This window comes from Numenius arquata, chromosome 6 (assembly GCF_964106895.1).
Source record: "Numenius arquata chromosome 6, bNumArq3.hap1.1, whole genome shotgun sequence".
Taxonomy (NCBI): Eukaryota; Metazoa; Chordata; class Aves; order Charadriiformes; family Scolopacidae; genus Numenius; species Numenius arquata.
In genome coordinates this window covers 44,041,118-44,068,121 of record NC_133581.1, presented here as the reverse complement: position 1 = coordinate 44,068,121, position 27,004 = coordinate 44,041,118, and the positions used below count along the sequence as shown (strand labels likewise).

At 42.5% G+C, this 27,004-nt stretch overlaps 1 protein-coding gene across 1 annotated transcript; it reads right to left on the bottom strand.

Moving 5' to 3' along the window:
• Positions 1 to 364: 364 nt before the first annotated feature.
• MIDEAS (mitotic deacetylase associated SANT domain protein) lies at positions 365 to 25,470 on the bottom strand. The gene is made up of 12 exons (XM_074149080.1): positions 24,013 to 25,470; positions 18,072 to 18,392; positions 16,751 to 17,096; positions 16,214 to 16,280; positions 12,530 to 12,672; positions 11,585 to 11,688; positions 10,644 to 10,719; positions 9,465 to 9,553; positions 8,172 to 8,321; positions 7,796 to 7,972; positions 7,192 to 7,391; positions 365 to 6,125 (listed from the first exon to the last, which is right to left on the bottom strand). Exons 1-12 carry the CDS (start codon positions 25,468 to 25,470, stop codon positions 5,903 to 5,905), a joined length of 3,354 nt encoding a protein of 1,117 aa, XP_074005181.1. The 3' UTR covers positions 365 to 5,902.
• Between the last annotated feature and the right edge of the window lie 1,534 nt (positions 25,471 to 27,004).

Genomic DNA, 27,004 nt, shown 5'->3' with positions numbered 1-27,004 from the left:
TCCCCGTGAACCTCTAACACACTATCAAGGTTGCTACTGGCATTCGGGGAAGATGCTTGGCTTGGAGTGGGACACAACATCTCTGTAAAGCAACTGCAGCTGCCGTATTTTCTTGGCTAGAAGACATAAAACACATCTGGTGAAGACACGCAGGCTGGTGTCTTCAGGAAGAAGTTTACATTGAGAAGCAGCCTCAAGGATTGCTATGGCCAGAGGAGAGGTGGGTATGAAGAGAGCGCAGAGCAGCACAAAGGACTCATAACCGCTTCCCTTTGCGGGAATGCACCACATCGCTATCCCCCCGAGCCCCAGCCACTCCCTCGTACCATCAAAAAACTCAGCTATGGAACTATTTTTTAAACCTCATTTAATAAAAGGTTTTTTAGACATATAGAGAATATTAAGTAAATAAGTTACATAGTACATTACAATCACATCAGCAAGATTTCCTTTAGTGTATTAATATTTTATAAAAAAAGCACACAAAAAATAAATTCAGTCCAGTCTATCACAACTGTACAGCAACAGGTAAATATATTTATATATGTACATTTTTAACATGTAACAGTCTTTTGAAAGGTGCCCTAGGCAGCAAACACACAAAAGGAAGTGTCTGCTCACTTGTTAAAATAAAAGTAATATACTTTATTATAAAGCATTTATACAGTAATTACAAAGGCTGACTGCTCCTGTACAGTACACCAAAGCTTCGACTACAAATGTAAAAACAGAACATAAAAAGAATGAACACAAAAAAGTTTATATCAAATCTGAACTACAGGGGGAGAAAAATACATGTGGAGAAGCTGCAGGAAACTGGTTTTTAAAATATACAATTACATTTCTATAAAAATATATGTTGTCTTCTAATCTGGAGAAGTTAAGGGCTTTTTTCAGGCTCAGCTGCCAGTGGAATCCTAGTCTGGGAAAGACAAGTCCTTGGACAGCTGGGGATTCAGCCTGTGCCTGCCCAGCGTCCGACACGGGAGAGAGCGCGGGGGAGTGAAGCAGCTGAACCCAAGTGAGGAATTTACACAGAAACTCGCCCCACAAAAAATCAAACATGATTTGTAGCCACTGCTTCCCTGTCTCTTTAAAGCTTTATAAACTTTCAGATGTACAGCAGAAGATAAAATAGGGAGAAAGTTTTTTGGGGAAAATGTGGTTTAGAATAAGGTTTCTGGCAGAGGTAATCACTGGACTCAAAGTGCCCTTGTACGACAGCAGACAAGACTTGTATGGCTACGGGCCTCCCTACTCCCATCGCTTTTAAAATAGGACATGTACATTTAGGGACTTTCCAGTCTGCTGCCTGAAAGGGAATCAAGAAGACTGTAATTGCTGAGAGCGAGAAAACTCAGCCTTTGTGGTTTAGGAAACACTTTTTTGAATGTTGATTTTAATCTAAGCTTGTTACAATGATAAAAATGACCAAAAGCCTCAGTCTGATAAATCAGGGGGTTTTTTTAGCTAATTTGGACTTTGCATTACACCTCTAGTACGGGATTAACAGATGAGTTACCTTTAAAGCTTTAGCATGTCTATCTTTGCCCTACATTTAAACAGCTCTATTCCTACCTGGTCCTAGCTAGCGAAATGCCACGCTGCTGCACAGCTGACTGAAATCCTGTAGGCCTTTAACTTACAGAGTTGAGTTCTCTCAGATACCGTTACCTGTATCAGTAAATGGAAAAAACATCAAATAAATTAAAATGCAGAGCTGTTCTTGCAGCCAGATGGCAAAACACCTGTCTCTGTATCAGATATGCATCACAAGCGCGTGCATGTATCTAGTAGTTATATACGCACACGGTCTCACAAGACTGAGATGCTGTCCCATGCAGAACACAAACCTGAAACACTGAAACCGGCTGTAAATGGCAGCCAATGTGGGCAGAAAGGCAGAAGTACACCATCAGGGCGAACTGTGATCTATCTCTGCCTCTCCGCAACACCCGGCATCGGCATCGAGACTCAAATCATTTGGAACAGCCACTTGGCTGCTGGGTGTGGAACCACCTGAAGCCTGATCTCACACTGCAGAAGGCCAGTCTGTTAGTGCACATTTACAGAACTGCGGTCTATAATCTGGTAGTTGTTCCCATAGAAAGGACAGGTAAAGCAAAGAGATGCCTTCTTCCAACTCAGTGACTGAGCATATACTGCCTTTTTCTTAAATTAACAGCAAACCCTTATACTAAATGAGGATCAGTAAACAGGCCTTTAAAAACGATGGAAAATAATGAGCAAAGGGCTGTAAAATGGACAAATCAACAGAGCATAGAAAAGCTTTTTTTTTTTTTTAAATCGTAATTGGAACAACACAGCCTTAAATTAACACTGTGCTGCAGTAAAGAGCCACTCAAGTAATTTTTTCACCCACTAAGAAGAGTAAGTAGAATTCATACCAGATTGGACAAATTCAGTTCAAATGCTTTGTCCACAGCAATTGGGGGTTGGTTGGTTGATTTTATTAAAACAATTCTCTGCCAACTTTTGCTAGTAGGCAGGATCTAATTCAGAGGCAGGATCAATTCCTGACTGCTGCCGTAAGCAAGTGGGCAGCAGGTTTGGGTTTTTTCATTTGTTTTTAAAGACGACACTCAAAGGAGCATTTTTACTTATTCCTGTGAGAGAAAAGAGGTCTTCTGGTGGCTACTAGCAATACATAAACATGCTCAGAAACAATTCCGTTTGATGCCACTTACTTGGAACATTTACCTGGTTTTGGGCAGCCACACTAACCCACAGCTGCTAGAGGTTATCCTCAGAAAAAGCCCTTTTCTGATTTTCTTCCAGTGACAGACCTCACTGTGCCAAATCTTCCTGTTCTCTTCTACTTCTACTGCAGCAGGGTGTTGGAGAGAAACAACTAGTTCTGGATTCAGTGTCATACACACGCCATCTTTGTGCAATTAAAGAAAATCTCTGATTTGTTCTTATCAGCACCTCAATTGCTTATTCTTGATAAAAGGAAAAGTTACTCTTATATTGATTTCCTAAAATAGGGAGAATTAGTGAAAGATCTGGTCTTTGGAAGACTGTAATAATGCTTCTGTTCAAGCATTATCATATCTGAAAGAAGATTAAATTGGTACTTAAAGCAATCCCATGATTTGCTCCCTAAATCTTTGTACTTCATTCCACCCGATCGGTTGTTTGTCACCATAATTTGTTATGCCATATCTAAAATTACTTGGAGCTTGAAAACTCCCGGGGGCCGTGACTAAATGTTTGCTCATTATCAGCCAGGCATGCTTCCAGACACTAAGAATACTAGAGTGAATGCAGGTGATACACAGAGCAGAAGAGTAAGAGGCAGAGAAGTGTCCTGATTTTCTTGCCCATAAGGAGAACGGCACGTTTTGGGACAAACCTCTCTGCAGATTTGGAGGGGGCACGCAAGTTCAAGTGCAGCATCCTATTTTCTAGCTGGAACCATACCCACTAGTCCGTGCTATCCCTCGCTTTCTCCTAAGCATCTGCTCCTGATCGCTGTCAGAAACAAGACCTGGAGCTACACAAAACCCTTCATTTTTGCCACATTTCTCAACATGTGCCAGTTCCACCTCTATCTCCACTTCTCTGTTATGTGTTTCTAGGCCTTCTCAGTCTCTGTTAAGTAACTGCTCTGCTGCTGCCACACCAGTGTTCGGGGCAAATACGTTCATCACAGTGGTATCTATGTTACTTTAAATCCTTTTTAGATACGCTCATAAGCCCTGCTTGTTCCTGAACTGTTGCCCGGCAGTTCTCAAGATTTGGAAACTATTGGCAAGTTCCCAGAAACAACCTTCAGAACCTTATGCTTAATGGCATCATTCCTTTTTACGGGAATTAATCCCACTACTACAGGTGGACCATGAGGTCCAGCTGCTTCACGTACTGTCTGTCCTGGCACAGGGCGCTGAAGCTTCTGTTCTCTCACAGGGCCCTAGGATAACAGTAGACAAGCGTTTCCTCCAATTTACAAAAGGAAAATGGCAACTCTCAATAGGAAGACTGATTTGCTTAAGCTTCTTTTAAAAGATTAGTAGCTTTTCGTTCTTTGCAGTTTTTGAATGATTTTAACAGTTCGTGACACACCATCTGCTTCCACAGATGTTAGTCAACAAGACCCATGCATGTAGGGATGTGGAACAGTCATCCAAAGGCTGAAAGGAAACCGAATTTTGTTAGGAGTGAAAAACACAGCCTTGGCAGAAAACTGAACAATTAAAGGCAAAAGCGTCAATGATACTCCTACTTATTTTGCAAGAGAACTAACTGTTTCTGCTGTTAAGAAAATGGATTCTATCCAAAGGCATATATATGTCAAAGCAAACCTGGTACAACAGACAGCCTCCCCGGCTCACAAAGTCAGGCGATCGTGGCTGCATAAAACCACAGGGCAGGAGAAGACTGCCAAGATGGCAGGCTGGAGTTAGAGCCACTTGCCAGAGTTAACCTGCAACTTATCCAGCAGCATTCTGTATTTCTGTAGTTCACATACAGCAGCCCCGCTAGGACCCCTGCGTGGGAATGCAGGAGCAATGGGCTCCTTCGGTGTTGCACCACTGGAGCAATCTTTATGAAATAATGGTAAGTGTCAGCTATAGAGATACACAGAACAATCCTGTGCAAATCACCTGGACCACTTCTTGTTAACTTTCTTTCCCCAGCAGGCTTTTGGTGGCTAGACTTTTTGGGCTATTAGCATGTGTCAGTTCTGAAGGAGGAGCCAGCCTTTCAGCAAAGGGCAAGGCTCACAGCAGGAGAAGCCAGCAGGCTGGACAGCCACCAGTGTGGACGTAAGTGACAAGCTGCCCCTGCACGTACATACTGTCCAACAGGAATTATTTGGGAAACTGGGGCCCCACCATAGAGGCTCTTGATGGTGGCAATTTCAAGGAATAAGTGAAGGCTGCCACAAGAAAGAAATGGACGTGTTGAGAGGTAAAAGCCATTCACAGAAGGATCGCTGTTGGAGATGGGAGTCCATTCCTCCCGCCTCCGAGGTGCACACAATCCAGCACACGAGAAGCTCTTGGTTCATTTTCACTAAACAAACTTGCTCCCGTTTATGCAAAGTCAAAACCAGCAGTTTTCATTTCAAACTGCACTTGTGAAGCCCAGACTACTTTCCATTAAGGTAATCAAAGGCAGACTATTTTGTTTTCCGAGATGAGACAACCCACAAGGCCTGTGGCCACTCTAATCCTGCAGGATATTTTTATAGCCATTGCTGCATTTTTAATGGCATAAAAGAAACAACCTCAGGATTCCTTTTGAAAAATAATACTTCCTCTCAAAAGGAAGAAGTGTCTTGCTCATCCCAGTTTTCATTTTTGTGAAGCAGAGGCCAAAAGTGCACACCATCTTTCCCCAAAGCTTGTTGGCTGCCTGAATAAACGCTCAGAAAGAAAGGCAGGAAAGTGTAATGGGAAGGAGAACTTGCTGAGAAAGGAAATATCTAGAAATCACCAGTGTCACAGTAACTGGATACACTTAGCTCAGAGCAGAGCATCATTTTCTCGCTCTGGTCCAGAAACCTTTATATCCAAGAGTCCTGTTATCGGGATTTCCTGACAAGCACAAAAAGAAAGGTCTGACTGACCCGAGAGAGAACTTACTTCCACTGCAGGTGACATTGTTCTATTATGTACCTCAAATATCATAAATAGAATAGAAATCTTATTTGTTTAAAAAAAAAAAAAATACCCAAGTTGAAGGAAATCTTTTCATCTACCACTCCAGCTTGGTCAGTCCCGGCAAGGTGAAGTGGAACACGCGGCACAAGGGAACGGCAGCACTGAAACTGACGCCTGACGGTTCAGGGAAGAAAAGTGCAAGCAAAATAAGTGAGACCGCCAAGAGGGAGGTTGGGTCCAGCCTTGCTACTCCCTCCACAGCTGCTCTGCTGCTATATTTCTCCATCTTCATCTGAGCTCGCACTGCTGCTTCCACTGCTGCTGCTCCCACTCTCACTGCTCTCTTCCTGCTGGGCCTGGCTGTGAGCTGCTGCTGCTGCTGCCGCCGCCGCTGCTGCCGCCTCTCTCTCTTGCTGCTTCAGTGCAGCTGCCTTCTTTTCCTGCTCCGCGTGGCTTTTCATGTGAGCGCTGCGGCTCTTCACCTTGTAGAACACCCTGCGGAAGCACACATGCATGTTAGCATTGGTCTCTCCTACAGCCTCCTTCACGAGTTCTCCCAAAGAACTTCCACTGCTCCAACCTCAGGTTTGTGAGCTCTGGCACAGGCATTTGGGTGGGCTCTATTGCAATGGGGCATCTACAGAACACCCCACATGTGACTCGGGGTGGGCCAGCACCAGGCAGAGTGCTTGCAGGAGATCCTGAACACCTACAAAAGTTTAGGCACCATTAAGAAGACTTGCCAGCTTCTCCTTTGTCAGTGGCCAGACCAAATCCTAACTGCTCGACTTCCCACAGCACTGCCCTTTCCAATGCCACGCACTCCCTGAGGGCACAGAGACAGGGCACCTTGGTAGGACCAGCCAAGTCCCAGCCACAGCAGGAATCTGTCAACACCCTGGTGATGTAACTAGATGGAGATTGCATTTTCTTGCCATCCCCTGGCTGGTATTACAAGATTCTCTATTGTTTTAGGAGGAAAAAAAAAAAAAAAAGTATGTAGGGAATTGAATTTTCTTGACATTTATGAATCTGTTGGCAACAAACCTACAAAAACTACAACTGTGTGAGGAAAAATAAGTATATTTTACAGACACAAAAGATGAGTGCAAGTTTAACCAGCTGAACTGTGTACCTAGTATCTGCTGCTATAACAAAGGTAGTGTCTTGTATTTCTACACCACTGTTCTTAAGTAAATCTATACCATGTTCTTAATATGTGATCTAGCAAATACATAGAAATTGCTCATTACAAAAACGTAGGCATTCCAGAGAGGCAATATGGCAGCTGTTTGAAAGTGCAGCTTGACACCAAATACCGCACGCAGCTGAAATGCAGGTGATGTCTCATCCCATTTGAGGAAAAACAGTCAGTAGCAGGTAATTATCCATGTAGTAGTATCTTACTATCAGTATATGTAAAAGCCCCTAATCTGCCAGTATTAGTGAGGTAATAATTCATTAACATTACTGCCAGCCTCTCTGGCCTAAATAGACTTCTGTCTATTTAGATGCCCTATTGCAATTTTATGACTATTGCTGCAGGCAGAGTTGCACTTACCTGCCACATTTTTTACATGGAAATGTGTTTTCTGTGTTCTGACTTTTATTGGTAGCATCTGATTTTATCTTCTGTTTCCGCCTCCTCCTCTGCACTGGAGTAGTAATAGGCTTTCGAGGCTTCACCGTTGTTTCCCTTGGTTTCCTTCCAATTCTGCTTGTGAGAGTTACTTCTTGACTCCTCATATAGGCATCATTGTCCTTTGGAGAGAGGGGAACAGTTAAAGCAAACTGAAACTGAAACCCACCGTCAGAAGGAAGACAACGGCTGAGCTCCTGTGCTTCATTTATTCCAGACCAAGGTTTTATTTAATGAGAAAGTCTTCAGGATATTTTCAGAATATTTCTCATCATCGTCCTATGTGTGCACCAACCACAAAGAAATATACTGTTTTTTCCCCCCTTACTCATCCCAGTTCTCCCACCACAGCACACAGTCTGGTTACTGGTAACACTCTAAGCTACCTCAGGTCCAGTCTCTTGCTCTGGGAGAAGACTGAAGTGGAAACTTTTTATATCTTCAACTGTCCACCTGGTCCAACTCCTAAACTAGTTGCAGAGTGAAGGTGGCATAGAAAACACAACCCGCACAATGCAGCACTTACTGTTACATCATCTTGTACTGTCTCTTCATCTTTGAGAGAAACCATGCTCTTTCTGTTATCCAGCCCTTCCTCTGCCTCCTCCTCTTCTTCGTCCTCTTCCTCCTCCTCCTCATGCCCCTGTTCTTCACTGTAAATGTCCCTTCTGGGAGGAAGAACACGTGCAAACCTATGGGAACTCTTCATCAGAAAATAAAGGAAACGTTAATTTTGGCGTCTGTAATTAAAAGTCATTATGTGACACAGGACACAAGTCTGTGAGTCTGGACTCCTCCACACCGACCAGACTGTTTCTGCTTTTGATTTTACCAGCAAATGAGACAACACACAAAATCAGACTTCACACTGCAAAAGAGGTGAGAGAAATTTAGGAAATTACCTTGATGTCAACTTCAGCTTCATCTTTCATGGATTTCTCATTAGCAACATCAATGTCCCCGAAGATTAAGGTGCCGTTGCGACCAATTTTCACCTGTTTCTTGTATGTGTAGTAGAATTCCACACACTGAGCCACTGTTTTGGTTTTTATCTGGTGTTTAAAGAACATAAAAGTCCAATGGATTACATATTTTAAGAAGGCTTATAAATAATTACTAAAAGTGCGATAAATACACTTTGTATTTTTCTTTCCTCAGTAGTCTCCATTCCACGACCACCACCACCTTTTCCGTGTCCTCCACCTGCGTGCCCCATCCCACAGCCCTACTGTTATACTACAACAGTACCACTGTTAGTCGCCGAGAACTACAGGACCAACTTTCCAGAGAAAAGCTGGTCAATGAAAAGGTGACAGAACCTGGCACTTTGTAAGCTTAATGCACCTCTCAACCTCCGAAACCTTCCAACTGAGCCGTCAGGCTTGAGAGCAACCTTTCAGTTTTATGGAGAAGGTTTATTTTCCAGCAGCACTTCAGAAGAGACCAGACCAGAATACCAAGCCAAAAATGGAAAGGAAGGTTTGTGGCACTTTCCCGTTTTGGCCACATGCATTTCACACACATACAGTGGGAGACAGTTATCAGTACAGACCTGTGACCATCTACATATTCTCCATTAGAGATTTTTCTGGAAGTTTTGGAATATATTCTTAGCTTCTGGGCTTTTAAAACTTAAAATACCTTTTGGGTCTTTATTCAGAGGAAATACATAATGCAGTTCTTGATTCTGCACTCTCCTTCAGTGACCTCCCCCTCACTGAAGTGTCGTACATGATCATTTTTACTATCACTGTCACAGAAAACTGGAAAGAAAGATCCTAAAGGATGCGTCATTCACATATCCTTCTTTGGTCCTTTTCATCAGTAGCAAGGGTGTGGTGTGTGTGTTCTACTCAGCTTTATTAGCCAGCCATTTAAGCTGTACTGGAACATCCCCAGCACTCTATAAATACGCCCTGTAGAAGTGGTATCTGCAGTGTGGACTGACTGAAGTAAAACAGCAAGTAGGAGGGTTAAGTAAACAACAACAGCAAAACAAACACCATTGTCCTAGCTATCTAGTGAGATTTAATGCTGTACTGAACGATAGAATTTCTCTGAAATCTTTTGAGTGCAGGACTTAACGCTTAACACCGAGGTTTCAGCAAAATCAAGATTGAACTCCCTGTATTTAATGCTCAATAAACGTGTAAGAATGTATCATTGCTATCATTAAAAAAAAAAAAGTAACTTACAAGCTTTTGGACCAAGAAGAAGTCTTTCTTGTAGATTGCAATGCCTTTGTTGAAAAGTTTTTTTTCGGTGACTTTCCACTTGTCTGATCCTGTAGATAAAAAAAAGTTGCAATTTCAAATGTTTACTCTCCTACATACTTTTCCTCCGTGTTCACCTTAAGACAGACATGCAGGGGTGCAGTCTCTCATCACACCTAATCCAGCATAACACAGCAGGCTGCTGTTAACCCCCTCGGCCCCACTTCAGCCCTCCTCTCAGCACTTCCTTTGTGTCAGATCCAGTACCCAGCACCACAGGTTCTTGCAAAACCAGTCCATTTGGTAACTAAGATGTTTTCCAAAAGACACACTTTGTGGTGGCCCAGTCATTAGATTTTATACAAGGGAAATGGTAGGGCAGGAGAACAGGATCTTCTTCCTCAGCAGGAATCCACTGTACTTGAAGATTTAGTACCTCTCAAATATTCCTACTATCCTTGCACTCTTGCCTCTAATAATAAACACGTTTTGGAATCTCCTCCTGCCTTACAGATACTAGTCAAGTAATATTTCCCAACCATTATGGCTGGACTGCGTAATAATGAAGAAATGTCATTTCTATGCTTGTGGCGCCAGCCATTAAATATCTCTACCTCCTTACATCAGGTCTTTCAGGTGGCTGGGGTCACTCCAGATCACTGAAGTTAGAGTCCCACGGCTAACTATTTTTTAATTAGGTACAAGACTGCACAGGCAGGTTACGGTATTTAAATTTTGCAGAAACACTGACAGGCATCAATAGTTGTCTGAGCTTCAGCAGGCTTGAAAACTCTTCCCATAAAACCCTGTTGTAACTCCACCCTGGAAATTCATGCCAGAGAGGCTCTGGTTCTGAGGTTACCACAGCCTCTCTCGTAGGTACCATCTTCCTGCATTCTCTGTGGCTTAGTGTAAGGGATCACATTCCCTTTTCCTCAAAGAGGAAATCAGAACACACACTTCCGAGAGATGCAGTGCTTCTTACACTATAAATGTCATTATTTGCTCAGGCAAAATTCCTGGCAAGCCATCATTTGATTTACCAGAGAGAAGAGTCACTTTTTAATCTTCTTGTAATGTTACAGAGTTCCCAAAAAAAGCAGAAAAGGATGGAAAATTTTCTTTATGATAGAGAACCAGAATAACTCTATGCTAACAAACCTGTGTAGTGATAGTCTGCCAAAGGGTGCGTGGGCGATCGTACTGGGCTCTTCAATAGCAGTTTGGTCAAAGCTCCCTAAGATAAACACAAATAAAATAATTAATTTAATGTTTGGGTTATTTAAAACAAAGATCAGGCAAATGTTAACCCTCTCCTTTCTGGCAAGTTAACTGAAAAGAACCATAGCACAGTTTAATGTTGGGGACAACTTTAAACATCCTATCCTTGACTATCCAGTGAGGCTTGGGCACTCCAGGCGAGTGGTAGCTCTTGGCACCTCTTCATGTTTCTGCAAATTGACACTTTGGGATGGGAATCGCACAGCCAGGCAGAAGTGTGGGATACTCCTGACCACAGCAACAATTTATACCAGGTTAAATCAATCATAGAACTATGAGAGGATGACAACCCTGTGCCATATGCTATGGCCTGCTCTCCAGCTATTACCTCCTGGGGGCGTCAAAGGGCATTTATGAAAGTGTATCATGACACAATATTGATACAAAACTAGTAGCACAGCCCTTCTATAGACGTGCTCAGAGAAGTTCAATGGATCTGCCAAAAGTAAAAGGATCAAGACACTGCACTTTTTGTCTCAGCTTCAGTCCCAGAGTTCTACTTTTCCTTCCAACATGGTCATCTTCCCAGGAAGACAACTTTTAAGATTCATTTAGCAGTAGAGCTCACTCACCCTCGTATATTGTCAATCTGCTTGTTAAAAAGCCAAACACCTTGAGGTTGGAAATATGCAAGATAGTAAGTGAACATGGCCCTGTACATCATGCAGAACCCACTTTAGGTACATCCAAGGGACACTAAACAGTGGGAGCCAGATGCATAGGAAGGAGTTTGCAAGGCTCTCCTCTCATGAAGTGACAGGTTACCTAGCCTTCAATTAACATTTTTGACCAGATCAAGGTGAAAAGCTGGGAAGACTCACCAGAATGCTTCCCTTGGCTTCATGTAAGAAATGCAGCGCCAGCTCCTGGTTGGTTCCAGCCCCAGGAAAAATGCTTGAACAGGCAGCAGCGAGCAGGTTTTCCACTATTTCCACAGAAGTACCAAAAAAATTCAGATAAGAAGATTAAAATGGAGTTTCCTACAGGATTTGCATCATTAATTAGCTCTTTTGAATCAGAGTTAGATATAATGAAGTAAAAGTCTTAGAGAAGCTGAATGTCCTTGCAAATTTATCTGGGTCAAATTTGGACACAAGAATTCACTAGAACATGAAGTCATGGAGCATTACTCCGTATGCAGCATTACTTACACAGGAAGTTTCTTGCAAGTCTCCTCCCTCCTATAATGTCTTCCCATCTCCCCTCACCTCCAATATTTCCTGAATTCTACCTTACACTGTGAATTTCAATTTCACAATACCCTTTTTTTTTTTTGGCTCTCATGAGAAAGATTTCTTCCAAGCCTGCCCACTTCCTCTTCCCTTCAGGATTTAAACGTGCCCCAGCACATGTCTACTAACAGCAGACAGCTCCCCAGGGCTGCTATTGCTGCCACAACTCCTGCTTCCCCAGCCTGACTGCAGTCTACAACTTGAATTTTCAAAAATACTATTATGTCTGGAACATCCCTTGAAAACACAGAAGTTGAGTGCATGTGGCGTTCACATGTTAACAAAGACAGACAAGGAAGTTTCACTGAGCAAAAGGCTGCTCTTTGCCTGAACAGTACAAATGGTCCCGGTTTTAGCTCAATTAAAAAAAAACACTCCTATCAATCTCCCTCCTTGGCGTTCTCAAGAACACTCAAAAATGGCACTTGACTGGCAGCTCTGAGAGATTTTAAGTTATGCCAGCAGCAGATACGTGCTTACCCCTACAACTACTGTGACAATTCAGTCCTATTTCCTAGCCTTCCACATTCTTACCATTCTCTTGGGTGACTTTGTTGGTTTCCAGGTCGCCCCACGGCTGCCACACCAGCTCTGCTTTGTGTTCATCAGCTGCTGCCAGAGATATGTCTTGGAGTGACGGGATTTCTGCTTGAAAGCGAGTTCCTACATTTATTCGCCTGCAGAAAAGGTAACAAGTAATGGTCAGGCCCCCTTCCCCACAGCCAGAAAATCTCCATCTCTGCGAGAAGCACTAATTATGAAGAAACTGAAATGCAAATAACTGCTCTTGCACATAACATGAATAACTTTCAGGTGTTGTAGGTTACCTTAACAGGTATGACTCAAAAGGTGAGAGGGTTTACATCCATTACCAGCTTCCATTGTCTTATCAACAATAGTTGAAATTGTATTTAAATTAGGATCTCCTAATAACTGCTCGAAGAACAGTTATTAGCTTTCAATAATCATTACTTTTTGAGAAGCTGTCACACAGACTTCTCTAATAGCAAGCTCGCTCTTCGTGGGTAAATTTGGTGAGCTTTTTTTAGTATTAATGTTTTGCCAGCCATAACTAGAATTATAGCATTATATAGGTTGAAAAGAACTTCTGGAGACTATCTGGTCCAACTCTCCATTCAAAGCAGGATCAATCTCAAAGTCTGGTCCTTTATGATCTTGACACAAGCTAGTATCTTCTAGAAACTATTTTTAACAACGGAAACCAAAAATATAAAACAATGACAGCTGTATTGCTCATTCTGTATCAAAACCAAATCCCATTCTTTGAGCAACAATCCCATACTTTTAGATTCTCAATTAGCGGACAGATTTTTCACAACATGCAATCCACATACTCACTTTAAGCCAAGTGACCTTCCACAGAGATTCTACTCTGTACTAGCAAACAGGGTTCTGTGCACGGAGATAGGTAAGAACCACCATCGAAAGACTGCTCTACCAGACTTGGAGGCCTGGAGATCTACACCAATAGCACAGCAAGCAGCGAGAGCATCTACATTTCTTATTCAGTGGCAAAATGCAGAGACGCACAGCAGTAGCTACACAAACTCAGTGTAAAATATTTTGGGTAAGTTCAAGGACAACTTTCTAAGCAATATAGCAACGATGTACACAATTCAGAGGTCCAGAAGAGAGAGCAAAAGAAATGTGCAAACTAAGATAGGAAAAAAGGCCCTTCACAAAACCAAGATACCAGAAAACCAAGATATTTGGGAACAGCTGCTGCTCAAACCACTTTGAATATATTGAAAATCCCCTATTCTGAAATAAGATAACTATGCTTCGTGAAAAATGTTCCTCTTTCAGATGTCAAGTCAACTAGCACCATACTGGTAGCTCCTGAAATAGTAAAGGATGGAGAAATAATCTTTTTTTACAGAAGATAAGACAGTGCCCCCAAGGTGATTAAACTCTGGAGTTTGCTGTGATTGTCAGGTCTTGGCTTGGTTCACCCCCAGCATGAGCAGAAACATGATCACCAGAGGAAAAAAAGCACGATCTAGTACAGTATGAACAGGAACAAAAACGTGTGAGAAATGCCAGCCTCCAGACTTTTCTGGTCCTTTGCTGTTCTGAAGTAACACATACACGTCTATTATGAAAGGAAGAGCCTGGAAAAGGTGTGGGGACACCTTGAAAGAACACATAATCAATACAAAAACCCAGGGAGATAATAGCAAATGTTCCAATAGGATGTTTTGAAGTCCTAGAAGACTGTGGTATCAAAGGGAAGGAAGAGGGTATACTTTTCTGTTACGGAAAGGGAAGAAGGAAACACCTTCCTGCCTATTCCGTATTTCCTGCCTATTTTGCTATTGTCAGTCACTTCACCCTTCCTGATTAACTTGGACAGAAACAGCACAATCAAGACCAAAAATTTTGGGAATTTTGAGAGATTTTCTGTCTCAAGGCACAGACCCCTCTGGCCTCACTTGTGATAGGGAAAGAGGAAATTGGAAGAGGTGGAAGGAAAGAATGTTGACTATAGCTTGTGATTACCTGATAACGATCACAGAGTGATACTAGTTTGATAATTTATCTTAGTTAAAAGTTAAAGCTATGTACCTGCATAAGCATCTCTTCAGCAAGACTTAAGATAACAGCAAGGTAGCTCCCTGCACATAACTCCCTTTTGGCAATGGGAGATGAACTTGCATTACTAAGCTACTATGGCTTGAAATTTCCAGCAACAAATTTGAAAAATTTCACACCCAACTAAAATTGCAGCTATGTCATTAACTTCAGCAGTTTAAACCAACACATATGATGTACAACACAGAAAGAGGTCAAAGATCAAGACCTGGGAGGAAACAACATAATACTCATTCAAGAAGAGGTTCCCCCTGGTTTGGTGCAAAATGAACCAACAACAAAAAGATGAATTAAGCCATTTTCAAAACATATTTTAAAAAAACAAAACAAATAAAAAAAAAACCAAAACAACAAACAATCAGCAAATGTGCTTATTTCCATAAATGGGCTCAGCCTGGAAGGGATTTACAAAGGTGACAAGAATAATCTGAGTTCATTCATAACTGCAACATTTGCTCAGGACAGCCTGCTGCCAAAAGTGCAGAAAACTCTGCTTCAAACACGAAGGCAGAATGGAAAAAGGGCATGAAAAAATAAATTGTCAGCGAATGCTTCAGTCAATTTTTAAAATATAAGCCATTTTAAAAAAAAAAAAAAAAAAGTAAAAAGAAGCCTAGCATTTCCTCGGGGAAAGTCTGAGTTAAATATCTCTGATGTTACAGGATACGCTGCAGAGTTAGAGCAGAGATTCCTGACTGCACAGTCAGCATGGCAGAGCCACGTAGGTGTTTTTATGCCATAAGGGCGTTTCCATGCCATGCATCTCCATGTTTAGATTTTGCAAGAGTTCATTAACTTAGGTATAATCATGAATTGGAATTACCTTGCTGTAGTTCCACAGCACTGAACTGGAGCTGGTAACACTCCCAGAGGGTTTGCACGGGCTGGGCAGAGACATTTGCTGCTCTGCTCAGCTTTAGCAGGACTGGCACCAAGCCTAAGCTCCTAACTTCCAAACTCTGTTCCCGAGCGCTGCTGGGTCTGCATGGCTGAGCTTTCCCAGCACACAGCCAGCTGAAGAGACTAATGAGGCTTATTAGCTCAGACCACACACCCTGCATGCAACCAGCTGCAGTGCTTTCAGCCTGAGCTAGCCCAAGCGGGAGCGAAACTGCATTTGCAGTTGCGCTGCAGCTAATGCACACCGCACAGACAACTGCAATCTGACCAGGCCATGCGAGAGCTAACTATGTTTTTCCATACTATGTTTTGGCCTTCCTCTAAAGAAGCATTATTTCCCCACTCTAAAACAAACATGCAGCATGCAAAGAAGTGTTTGCATGCAACAAAACAGGACAGACTCACCTTTAGCTAACCAGTAGTATTTCAGCTCAGAGACAGGTGAGCAGTAACAGAAAGCAGCTAACGCTGCCAGAATTACAAGGTGCATTTGCCCAAACAAACATTCTTTTATCGTATGGACTGATTTTTAATAAGGACAATTTATATTTTGAATCACTAATAGGAATAGTTTTAACATTTCTAGGACATTTTTAATGCTTTAACATTTCCCTGTACATGAACTGTACAGGGAGCAGCTTGAAGGTTTAGGAGGAAGAAAAGAAGCACATTTTCTACCAGGCTAAGAATGTACTGGGTACTTACGGTTCAATGCTGACCGGGGTGGCTTCCCCCACCACTGTAAGAACAGGAGGGGTAACTTCTGAACTATCTGCAAGGAAAAGAAAGAACTGCTCAGACAGTTCGTCTTTGCATTTGAGACATATTCTTCACACTGATTGTAAATCTATCAGAGCTATCCATCTCTCGAAAAAGGTACCCATACCCTAAAGGAGTTTAAGACGACCAAGACTTAACCTTCCAGTCACCATCTACACCCTAGTGATAGCTATTTACTACCCCTTCAGTTCAAGATAATGACAATCTATTATAGAAGGGGAACAAACTTTTCCATTCCTAAGAAGGTCAGTAGGGGGTGTTGCAGATTGCTTGTGAATGCATCTTGACATGCATGCCCAGATGGAAGCAACAATGCCTTTCCTCCATCCTAGTTCCCCAGAATATTGCGATGAAGTCCCAGTTCCACATAACCACACCTCCTGAAGTCATGATCTTCTTCCTATTACTTCACAGTTCCTAATCATAAATTAGCCAAGAAAGGAAGGAAAAAGTGGAACTTACTTGATCGAAGCAGAGTTCTGTGAGCACTTTTAGGAGTCATTGGAGGTGGAACTGAATGACCACCTGAAGAGAGGATAGCATTAAAGTATAGCCCAGATCCTTCTCTCACTGGACTAAGAATTGGCGGAGGTGTGTAAGGAGGTAGCTCAAAGTTCCTATCTGATGGATGATCTGCCAGACGGACAGGTGACCGTAAGTGGCTCTGATATGGAGTAATGTTAGAATAAACAGGTGGTGCAATAAAGGTGCCAGCTTTTGGTGGTATGAAGAGTGGCTCAGGTCTCGGCCGCTGCTTTGGTTTCCGGGCAAAGCCCTCTGCTTCATCCTTTGGAACAGCATCTTCATGCTATTAGGAAAAAAAATTACATACTTAAATTCATTTTAAAACTTCAGGTCATCTGAAAAACTTAGTGAGATGACAGCATTCTTTTATGGCAGCTCAAAATCTGGATAGGGCAGTTGGAGGGTGTCTAAACAGCACAAAAGGAAAGAGGGAGGAAGAAGGGAACTAAACAGACACAGGAACTATTAGATAGCAACACTAGCTCTGAGTGCTTATGAAGTTATATTTTTACAGGAACTAGATATATGTCTGGTCCAACCTTTGGTTGGAAAGATAATGACCTCATGATAGCTTTAAAAGAGGACATAAAAGTACAGCAGAACCCTGGTACAGATACAGGGCGACACCAAATAGCAATATGACAACAGAAGACTGTAACAATGTTGTCTTAGATGGCCAAGCATTTAAAAGCAGAAAATCCTCCTTAGATGCCTGTCATTTCTCTGGTAGCTGAACATTCTACTGTACTTCTGAACAGAGGAAACAAAAAAAGCCCCCAAAACCAAAAACCCACTCAACAGCACCACACTGAAGGGGAACACTCAAGTACTGACCTTCACAACCTAAGTAAGAGATTTCAATTCCATGAGAATAAATCTTCACTTTGGATTTTATTCGTATACAGAGATATGTGCACTACTCTATTTATTATTACCTATATATGTACAGAGAAAGCACTCTCTACTCAGACAGACTATTTATTCTACTGCTATTGACCATCTGGCTTTATTCACTGTTCAGTAGCGGGGAATTGCTTGGCTGTACCTGCATTAGCTATAGGTCACAAAAAGCCAGTGATGCCCAAATATACGGCAGAATTATGATGAAAAAAAAAATAAATCTACAGTCCCGAGACTACATCCACTTCAAGTTCAAGTCTTGAGATCAAACTACTTCACTAGAACAGCTTACAGATAAAAACTATGTGATTAACTCTAACAGATTTGGCCCAACTTTGGTTTCCTAGTTTACCGATACCTGATTTGAGGTTTCCACGTTAGTATTACGATTAGATCGCCTCCGAGTGACTATCACAGAAGGCTTGCGTTCACAAGGAGTTCGATCATTTGTTTGGCCTCTCTGGAGCTTTCCATCCTCAGACTTTTCCTTTCCAAGGCTCTGCAAGTCAATTTTTCTCACTGGGACAGACACAGGAATGATAAGAGGCACGAGGCTGCTATCCTCCCGGACTCTTTTTGGAGCTGGTGAAGAACCGGCGAATTCCACAACACTTTTTGCAGCTGTAGGTCCTGGAGCTGGTATCAGCACACTCTTCTTCTCTTCCGAAGTATCCAGTTCCTGAGAAGAAAAATAGATTCCTTAAAAGTTCTGTAGTACTTACATAATAAATCTGATGATATCTCACTTTCAGTGTATATCAAGTTTCTCAATGCAATTTGCAAGCTGAAATGGATTTGGAGAAGTGTTACTGGAGGAAGAAGAACACTTCACCAAAGTGTTATCAAAATTTCTTAGAATTACGTGAGAATTGCCTGAGGTCTCAACTGCTAGAATATTTGTATACATCATTCTTAAGTATCATTTCACTACCTATGGTTTAACGTTTTATTTTCCAGATGAATTTGTGCTCTGCCATATAACTTTCAACAAAGGTTCTTCAGTTTTAGTAATGATTATAAGCTGCAGGTTATTCATTTCAAATATTGGACTTCTGTTGCAGGAAAAGACTGAACCATGATAATCTTAATTAAATCTCTCATACAAAAACCAGAGCTAGCTTTTTGCTGCGTTTTTTCCGATTCACACAACAGAAGCAACTTTTCTTATTGTAACTGGAGCCTTTGAGGTTTGTTGCCTAACCAGGCTTGAGCCCGAAGGACTTTTGCTCAGCAGAATCAACAAGGGATAACTGCAAGCCGGCACTTTTTGCATTGGTATTACAGCTTCCATGTCTCTGCTTTCTTTCACTCATGGAAACCCTAAAAAAATTGAGCTCTAGGGAGGTGGGAACGGGAGGATGAGTTATTGAATAAACACATAGACGCTGTAACACCAAATGGCTTCAAGTACCATTAGGTAAGTGATTTCTAGTCCTTCAAACGACTCTCCGCATGTTCATTCCACTCTCAATTCAAAAGCCAGCTCACTTAGAAGCCAAATGTTAAAGTACAACTTTCAAAAACACCTCTCTTCAGGGATGTAAAAGGCCTTCTTGAGCCCTGGTGAAGTGCAATCTAGAAGCTGTAGAAGATGCCTCTTTTGCTGTTTCAGAACTTCTCTCTAACTTAGAGCTCTGTTTGGAAAGCCTTTAGATAGGATGAGGTATACAAACTCACCCTCCGTCAGAGCCACAATCTACTGAGGAATCTACCTGAACAGCTGTGTTTTGTAGGTGGAGACTGAGGCACATTATCTCTCAGGTATGACAAGAGGTCTCCAACCTGAACTTCCAAAATTTTGCAGAGATTTACCGAAGTCCTCAAGAAAAATGTACTGTGTGCCATTACGAGTACCTAATCCTGACTAAAAAGCTCACATAAGCAGGTTCTATCGTAAGGGTTCAGACACACTCCCAGTCATTTCCCTGTGGTCATAGATCAAGAAAGCTGGCTTCACTGATGAGTAAGAGAACATGCTCCAGCTGGCCCATGAAAAGTCAACCCATGATAGCTAGAAGGACACTAGACTGAAGTCCCACTTTGATACTACATTTATATTGAGGGAAGTGCAACTGTATTGTCAGAAGGTGCTTCAGTCAGAGCCTGGGTCAGTGCTCTGGCCTCTCTCCAAATGACAGTCCTGGTAATTTTTGTTGCTTTTAAGAGCAAACAGGTCCACTCTGAGATGCTAAGCCTTCAAAAAAAGCTAGGTGCCAAGCTTGAGCAAGTAAAATCAATCCTATCAAGAAGATTTAGGACCGCCTCCTTCCAAGACCTTTTGTTAGAGTAAGGCTAAGTGTGCACAGAAAGGTTTATCCCATAGCTGACACTGCAGTTTAGAAGTCTGACTGCTTCTTCAGCAACTGGAGATATCTGCCCCCACCACACACTGATGAAATACACAACTGAAAACTCAAAACAGGCATCAGCTGCCCCAGACTGTCCTGTGGGAGGAATTAATGAGCTCTGACGACCTCCCTTCACTCCAGACTGGTGATATGCAACCAGCACTTTCTCTTGAGACTACCAATTTTGGATTTGGGCATTCATCGTGCCAACAGATATGTCCCCAGGGACCACTACCCTCTCGATAGTAAAGGGCTCTTGTAAATTTTTGTAGCCTCCCTCCACTACTTCAGGAAAGAGAAACTAACAAGGATGCCTTTCTAAACATACAAACACATCATCTGCTGGAAACAGATGCCTGCTCCTGCTAGACCTGCCCATACCTGAAGCAGCAGCTCACCTATGGCTTCATGCTGCTATACGTGAGCCTCCATTTGTCAGGGAAATTTATGTTGTAATCATCTGATTACTGAAGCCTAGCTAAACACCTGGGATAGCTTTAGGGTCGTCTTCTGGCAGCGAGAGCCACGGTAGATCATTGTGCACCGTTGTTTAGAGCAGTACATTCATACTATATTCTTTAGACTACTGCCAAGAACAGCCTCGGTTTTAATCAGATTACTTCTTTTCTCCTGATATAGCTGTTCCTAGTGCAAGCACTCTAGCATACTTTCTGGGTACCTGAGAGAATAATGGCAATCAAACAATTAATGGCAATGAGTATGTGAACAAGCACCAATTCTGACCAATCTACAAACCTCAGATACTTCCTGTGTGCTACACGAGTCTCTGTAGGTCAAGAGACATGAACTAATTTCCTGACTACAAGGAGGAAATTATGGCAGCTAGTCACACAAAAGATGTCACATTTCTTTAGCTGTACGATCAGTTAACCAATCCTTGTATTTTTAAGACTGGGAGGTAACCAGCAATGGACTCTCTTCCTTGATGATGGGAAAGGTGATCCCTTTGAGAGAAAAGATGAAGAAGGAGACCTGAACAGTAGTAAAGATAGAGAGAAGGCCCCACTGGAAAGCTAATGTAAGTAGCCGAGACATCCTTAAAGATGCTCAGGTCCACACCAGAGCTTTTCTGGTCATGAAAGATCACACGTACCTAAGGTTTACTAAGAGGGTGGATGACTGATTTTGGAATTAAATTTTAAATCCTTAAATAGTTTCTCAACTGTTTGATTATGCTGAGAGGTACGCAGAAAGGAGTCACTAAACAAGGGACAGGATCTTCATTTGTAGAACTGCTAGGGGATTTTCAGCTCGCTCAGCATGTCTGTTGCAGAATTTAGGGCTGCCAGGCCACTGGATAACTCCAGCAAGCGCAACTTGCTGCACTTCCATTTAGACTCTTGCATAAATATTAAAGGATGAATTAGTGATCTAGAGTCCTCCAGGACTGGCACAGAAACCCATCAGTCATTCTGGCATTGATCCTGTCTATCCCTCAAGTTGTTTCTAAAAAATTTAGAATTCACAGACAAAACCCAATTGTGATAGCTGGAAGAACAGTTCCAAGGCCACTGCTGTGATCAGACAAGAAGCCACACCAGCCTTTGAGAAACACCTGCCCGTAGAGTGCTTTCTGCCATCACTCTGCATCATCTTGCTAACAGTAAAGGCAGCTTCTCTCTGCAATCAAACTGAAGCTGGTCCACAGAGGTGAGTCCAGAACTGCAATTCCACAAATAAAACCTTTCTTTTCCCCCACCTTTCATATGTGGCAGCTGGTGCCCTGCCCTGTCCCAGGGGAAAGAGGCCAGGTAACCAAAACCTCTGTCTCCTTTTCATAAAGGAATATTTAAGTCTAGACACCCTTAAAACGACCATTTCAGAGCTGAAAAAAGTTTTTTTGCACTGTTAAAGAAAACAAATTACACTGCCTTTTTGCATATAACAGTTATGTATGAAATGAAAACATAAAATGAAAAGCGGAGAATTTGCTGCAGCCTGTAAGCAGCAATAAGCTTGCACCACCTGAAAAAGGCAGGCACAGTATGATGGTCAGCTCTGGTGCAAAGCATCAGTTGTGACACTGCATGTGGACAGATAATGCTGTCCAAAATAACATTTGCACATAAGGTACACACACCTACATTGAAATGTTCAAATTATGAATGTATCTTCATCATCAATAATTTAATCCTATGGCCTTCTCACGTGCTCTTCTTATAACCTATGCTAGAGAAGGTTTCTAGGTTGTTTATAACAGAAAGACACTGATAAGAGAAGCAGACCACTCTCCTCCTGTAAACATATTTTCTTTTTCTCCCTCACATGATACCCAACCTCCTTAAGGAAGTAAAATCCATCAGACCTCAGGTAAGAATTTTAACGTCTTTCAAAACCTCATCCAGAGAGCCTGAGGAGATCTAAACATAAAGAGTTTGTCTGCTAGTGCCATCACAGAAGCAAACAAGCTGCTTGCATAACTGCAAAGAACAAAAGAGCACCTGTCAAAACACTTCTCTGTTTGGTCTTTACATTATGAATCAAGCTGCAAACAGACCTGCCTTCAAACAGCCAATTTCTCACTTCACCTCTCAGATGCTCTGTTAGCTTTTCCTTGCCAGTGTGTTGGTGATCAGACTGCAATGTGAATTGTAGGCCTTCCTGCCATATAAAGCTACAATGGCTGGCAGAGTGTAAGCAAATACCTCGTGCTGCTAACTACTACTGTTTTTCTAGCAAATCTGCTTGTTCAACAGGAGTTAGACCAAAAAGAACCAAAGACAGCATCACCAGTCACTGGTTGCTGCCTGCTCTGCAAGAGGTGGAGTAGGCTGTGGGTATGTGCCTCATTGTTTATTAGTTCAGTTCTTTCATTCAAACAGCACATCCCTCTAAGGAAGAGATTGGTAAAACGGCCACAGCCAGACTAGGGGGGAAAAAAAAAAAAAAAAGGATGACAAGAACAAGAGAGGGAATAAAATTCCCTTCCCTTTGTTGTCTGACTGGGCAGCAACTCAAGTGCCAAAACCGTAGGTAAAAGCAGCTCATGCTCTAACACCCACATTTCATCAGTCTCTGGCAAAGCAGCTTCCAAAGAAAACTGCACCTTACTTCTCACGAGAGGCACTCAATGAAAGATTAGTCAAACCACAACTGAAAGAAAACCTCCCAAAAAAACCTCTCAAAAAATCCCCACCCAAAGTCCCACTACTTGCCTCCCCTAGCCTAGTTAATTTTCAACCCTGTCATCTTGCCAGATGGAATACATAACTGTACAGTTTAGCCTGATGGGGCACCAAAAGGATAAGAGCAGTGAACCACCTAATCAGCCAACACTAAATTTCTTCCTCATCAAGCCCTGCAGAAGGTCTACAGGCAGACTTTGTCCTCAGGTTACCGATCTTTAAACATCCGCTGCAGGCCATTCTCAGAAACAGGATATCACATCAGCCAGACCTTTGTTATGCCTTCATGTTAAGTGAGGTTTTCTCAGGCTTTTAATATCTGGGAAATACTGAACATGTATATTGCGTTATGTAATTTTTAGATAGCACAATTTAGAAACACTTCAACCGCTAAAACTGGTAGTTAAGCAGCAGTTTTTTTAACATAAAAGGAAGAGAATGTTCGATTGCTAAAAAGACAAGTAGTGAATCACTTTACTTGACTCTCTAAATTCGTGATCAGCTTGAGGCCTAAGCTGAAAATGTCCACATTTTGGAGCCCTGGGCTAAAGTCACACTCAGTATTGGTGATGTAAAACTGCCCTTAGGTGGTTTCACTGCATTAGGAGATCTCTGTTCTCCCGCATCTGTGAATTACAGTAGCTACAGTTAACATGCCACCATACAGAGCTGCCCTTGCTGTTCTACACCACTTCTTGATGGGATCAAGATACCACCCTATCCTGCATATGTACATAAATTCATTTCATTTCAGCCCTATTTTGTAGTCTAAAACATGCTATATTGGTCAGGATGTATACCTTACCTTTACATTCTGAAGAGAAGCCAGCTCAACAGCTTTTTGAGCCAAAGTTAGCAAATTGGCTTCTTGAGAAACACGTCGTCTCCGTCGTGTGCTCTGGATTACACCACCTCTGACACCCTGAAAATCGTTAGTTCTCTCAGTGTTTTCTTCAGCTGCTGCCGTCTGTTTCTCCCCATCTCCACCATTCTGGGCTGTGGCTTGCCTGTCTGTTTCCATCTGGCACAGCTCACTATTGAGCAGGACATCCTTCTGCCCCAGATCCAGTCTCTTGGGGTGCAAAAAGCTACTTCTATTGTGAGCCAGTGATTCAGGCAGCTGCTGTAATGCGACCTCTTGCTGATGTGTTTGCCAGGGATGCAGAAATAAATTGCTAGGTTGTTCTTCTGCCTGCTTGGAAGCCAACGCTTCTCCTGCAGATGTCAGCACGGCACCTTCTTTGGAGAGTCTCCGTGACCTTCTTGGAAAGGGAATCTGGGTCTGAGGTAGCACAGTCTGTTGGTTCTGCTCAGTTAGAGCCTTGAACAGTTCCTGGTTCCTCTCTGTTTGCTGGAACTGGTGTGCCATCATGTGATGCTGAGGTGCCGCAGCTGCCACATGAGGCTGTGCTATGGAAGTAGTCTGCTGCAGCCCAAAGGCTTGTGTGGCAGCCTGTTGCTGCTGCTGCTGTTGAGGATAGAAATTTTCAAACAGTTGTAGCTGGGGAAGAGCTTGCTGTTTCTGTTGAGCAGTAAATGCTGGACTGGAAGAAGCTGGGGCTTCTTGAAAGACATGTAACAGTTCAGGAAGACCCTGCTTTTGGCCTTGGTGACCAAATGCAAGTTGGAAAGGCTGTAATGGCAGACTTTGATTCTGCTGCTGCTGTTTCTGCATCTGATGAAAAGAATTCATTTGAGCTTGCTGTCTAACCAAGGCTTGCTGTTCCAGTTGAGCCTTCTGGGACATCATCTGCTGGACAGCATCTCCATACAAGTCCAGCTGTGACACAAACACTCCTTTCTCTTGATTTCTTTTAAGGGCATCTGGGTGGCCATAGAAGCCCGGGGCACCAGCATTGGAGTGGGGTCCTTTTGGGTTGCCCCCAAAAACCATACTGTGGTTCCACATTGAAGGTGGAGACTGCCAGTGGCTGTCACCCCTCTCTGGCAACCGGTTTCCCATTAGTGAATTCTGCCATTTGACAGCTGTTACCGCCTGGGACATCATCATTGATTCTCCCCTATCTTGATTGTAAACAGAGTTCATCAAAGCAACATTGTTGGGGGCACTTGTTAATCCTCCTGCGTGAGAAATCTCCACAGTTTGGGAGGCCTGTATATTCCCTCCATGACCATAGTACTGTCCTTCCTTAAGCGGCTGCTGTGGTTCTTTAGATGACACAGCTATTTCCTGCTCATTGAAATAGGCAGTTCGTTTCCCAGTCCTTTTGCTTGAAGACTTTTGCTGAGCCTGTAGATTCATGGTTCAGTCTATTCTCCCAGCTACACAAACCGTATTTACAATCCACCCATCCCTGAGGTTGGGGGAGGAAAGGCACGGAAGTCTCTCTTTTCCATTCAGTTTTAGCAATAAAGGGCAGGAAAGAAGTCCAGAAGAAAGTGCATCCACTTCCTTTTTCTGTGTGCTTCTCCTGCTTCTTTTCACTCTTATCCTTTGTGGTTCAGAGGTCAGTGGGGTCCACTCAGTTACAGCTCCTGAAATAGAGAAGCAATTGCAGTGAATCATCAACAGACATAACTGGCATATAAACCCTCACGCGATAAGCAACAACGTGGATGTCTGTGTCATTTCCCCTGTAAATGAACATCAGGATAATATGTGTAAGAAACAATAGATCTGATCTGCTAGAAGCATGTAAAACAAAACAACTTAAGTTTTACAAAACAGATATCACGCTATAGTTGCATGATGCAACTCCCAACTGCACAGACTTCTGACTAAGCACTCAAGCTCATTCTGAAGGTTTTTCTCTTAAACTCCCTCTCATGCAGCCAATTACTTCTATGTCTTCCTGTAGCTAGAATAATCTGGTTTTAATCTGAATTCAAAAACACAAATCAAAGAAAAACTTATGACTCCCCAAAAGAAAAAAAAAAAAATTGTCAGACCACGTTTCCCAAAGACATTTAAAACACACAGGGGCACAAGAAGGCTGCAGCCAAACACGCAGTAAGATGCTCCATTCAGTGCTTTGAAGGAGAGGCTCAGGCAGCAGCCCATCATTCACCTTCCCTCTCCCAATCATTACAGTTGCTTTCCAACTAAGAACCACCCACCAAGCATCCAAGCACTGAAGTCAGGGACTGCATAACCTGTTGCCCTCGCAGATGCTTCCTTCAACAGCTGAAAGCAACTGCTCCTGCTCAGGTCACACATGGAAAAGTAGTTCAGGCAGATTGTTACAGCTACTCCAGAACACCAGCAAATATCTGGTACTGTAAAGCTACACACGTTATAGGAGAAAGCCTTTCCAGAACATGCAGACTAGGACAATTCTACTCTTGCCTTCCACAGAAAAAAGCTATCCACAAACTTGGGCTTTAGAAGCCTAGTTTGCAGGATTAAGGTCTAGTGTGTTAACACATACACCGGTGTTTCTAGTAGGACACCTAAAACCTTTTAAGATTACTGTTCAATTTAATTAAATTCTTAAAACTATTAACAGTCAAGTAATTAAGTGCAAGTCTCTATTACTATCTCTTTTCAATACGCACTCTGTTCCACTTCAAACCACACTGCCAATATATTTCAGAAAGATTTTAATAAATTGTTAAAAACCTATTCCTACTGCATCCCTGCTGTTATAAAATCAAGTTTCTCTTGAGTGGAGCAGGTAAGACTAACACATACATCCCCTCCAATGAAACCTACAATCCATTTATCTCTCCCTATAAAATTAAAAATAATAAAACAAAAGCATAGGGCACACCAAAGTCCTGCAACCCGAGTTTCCTCCAAACGGATACAGCTACAGTGCAGATTTTAATACTGGGGT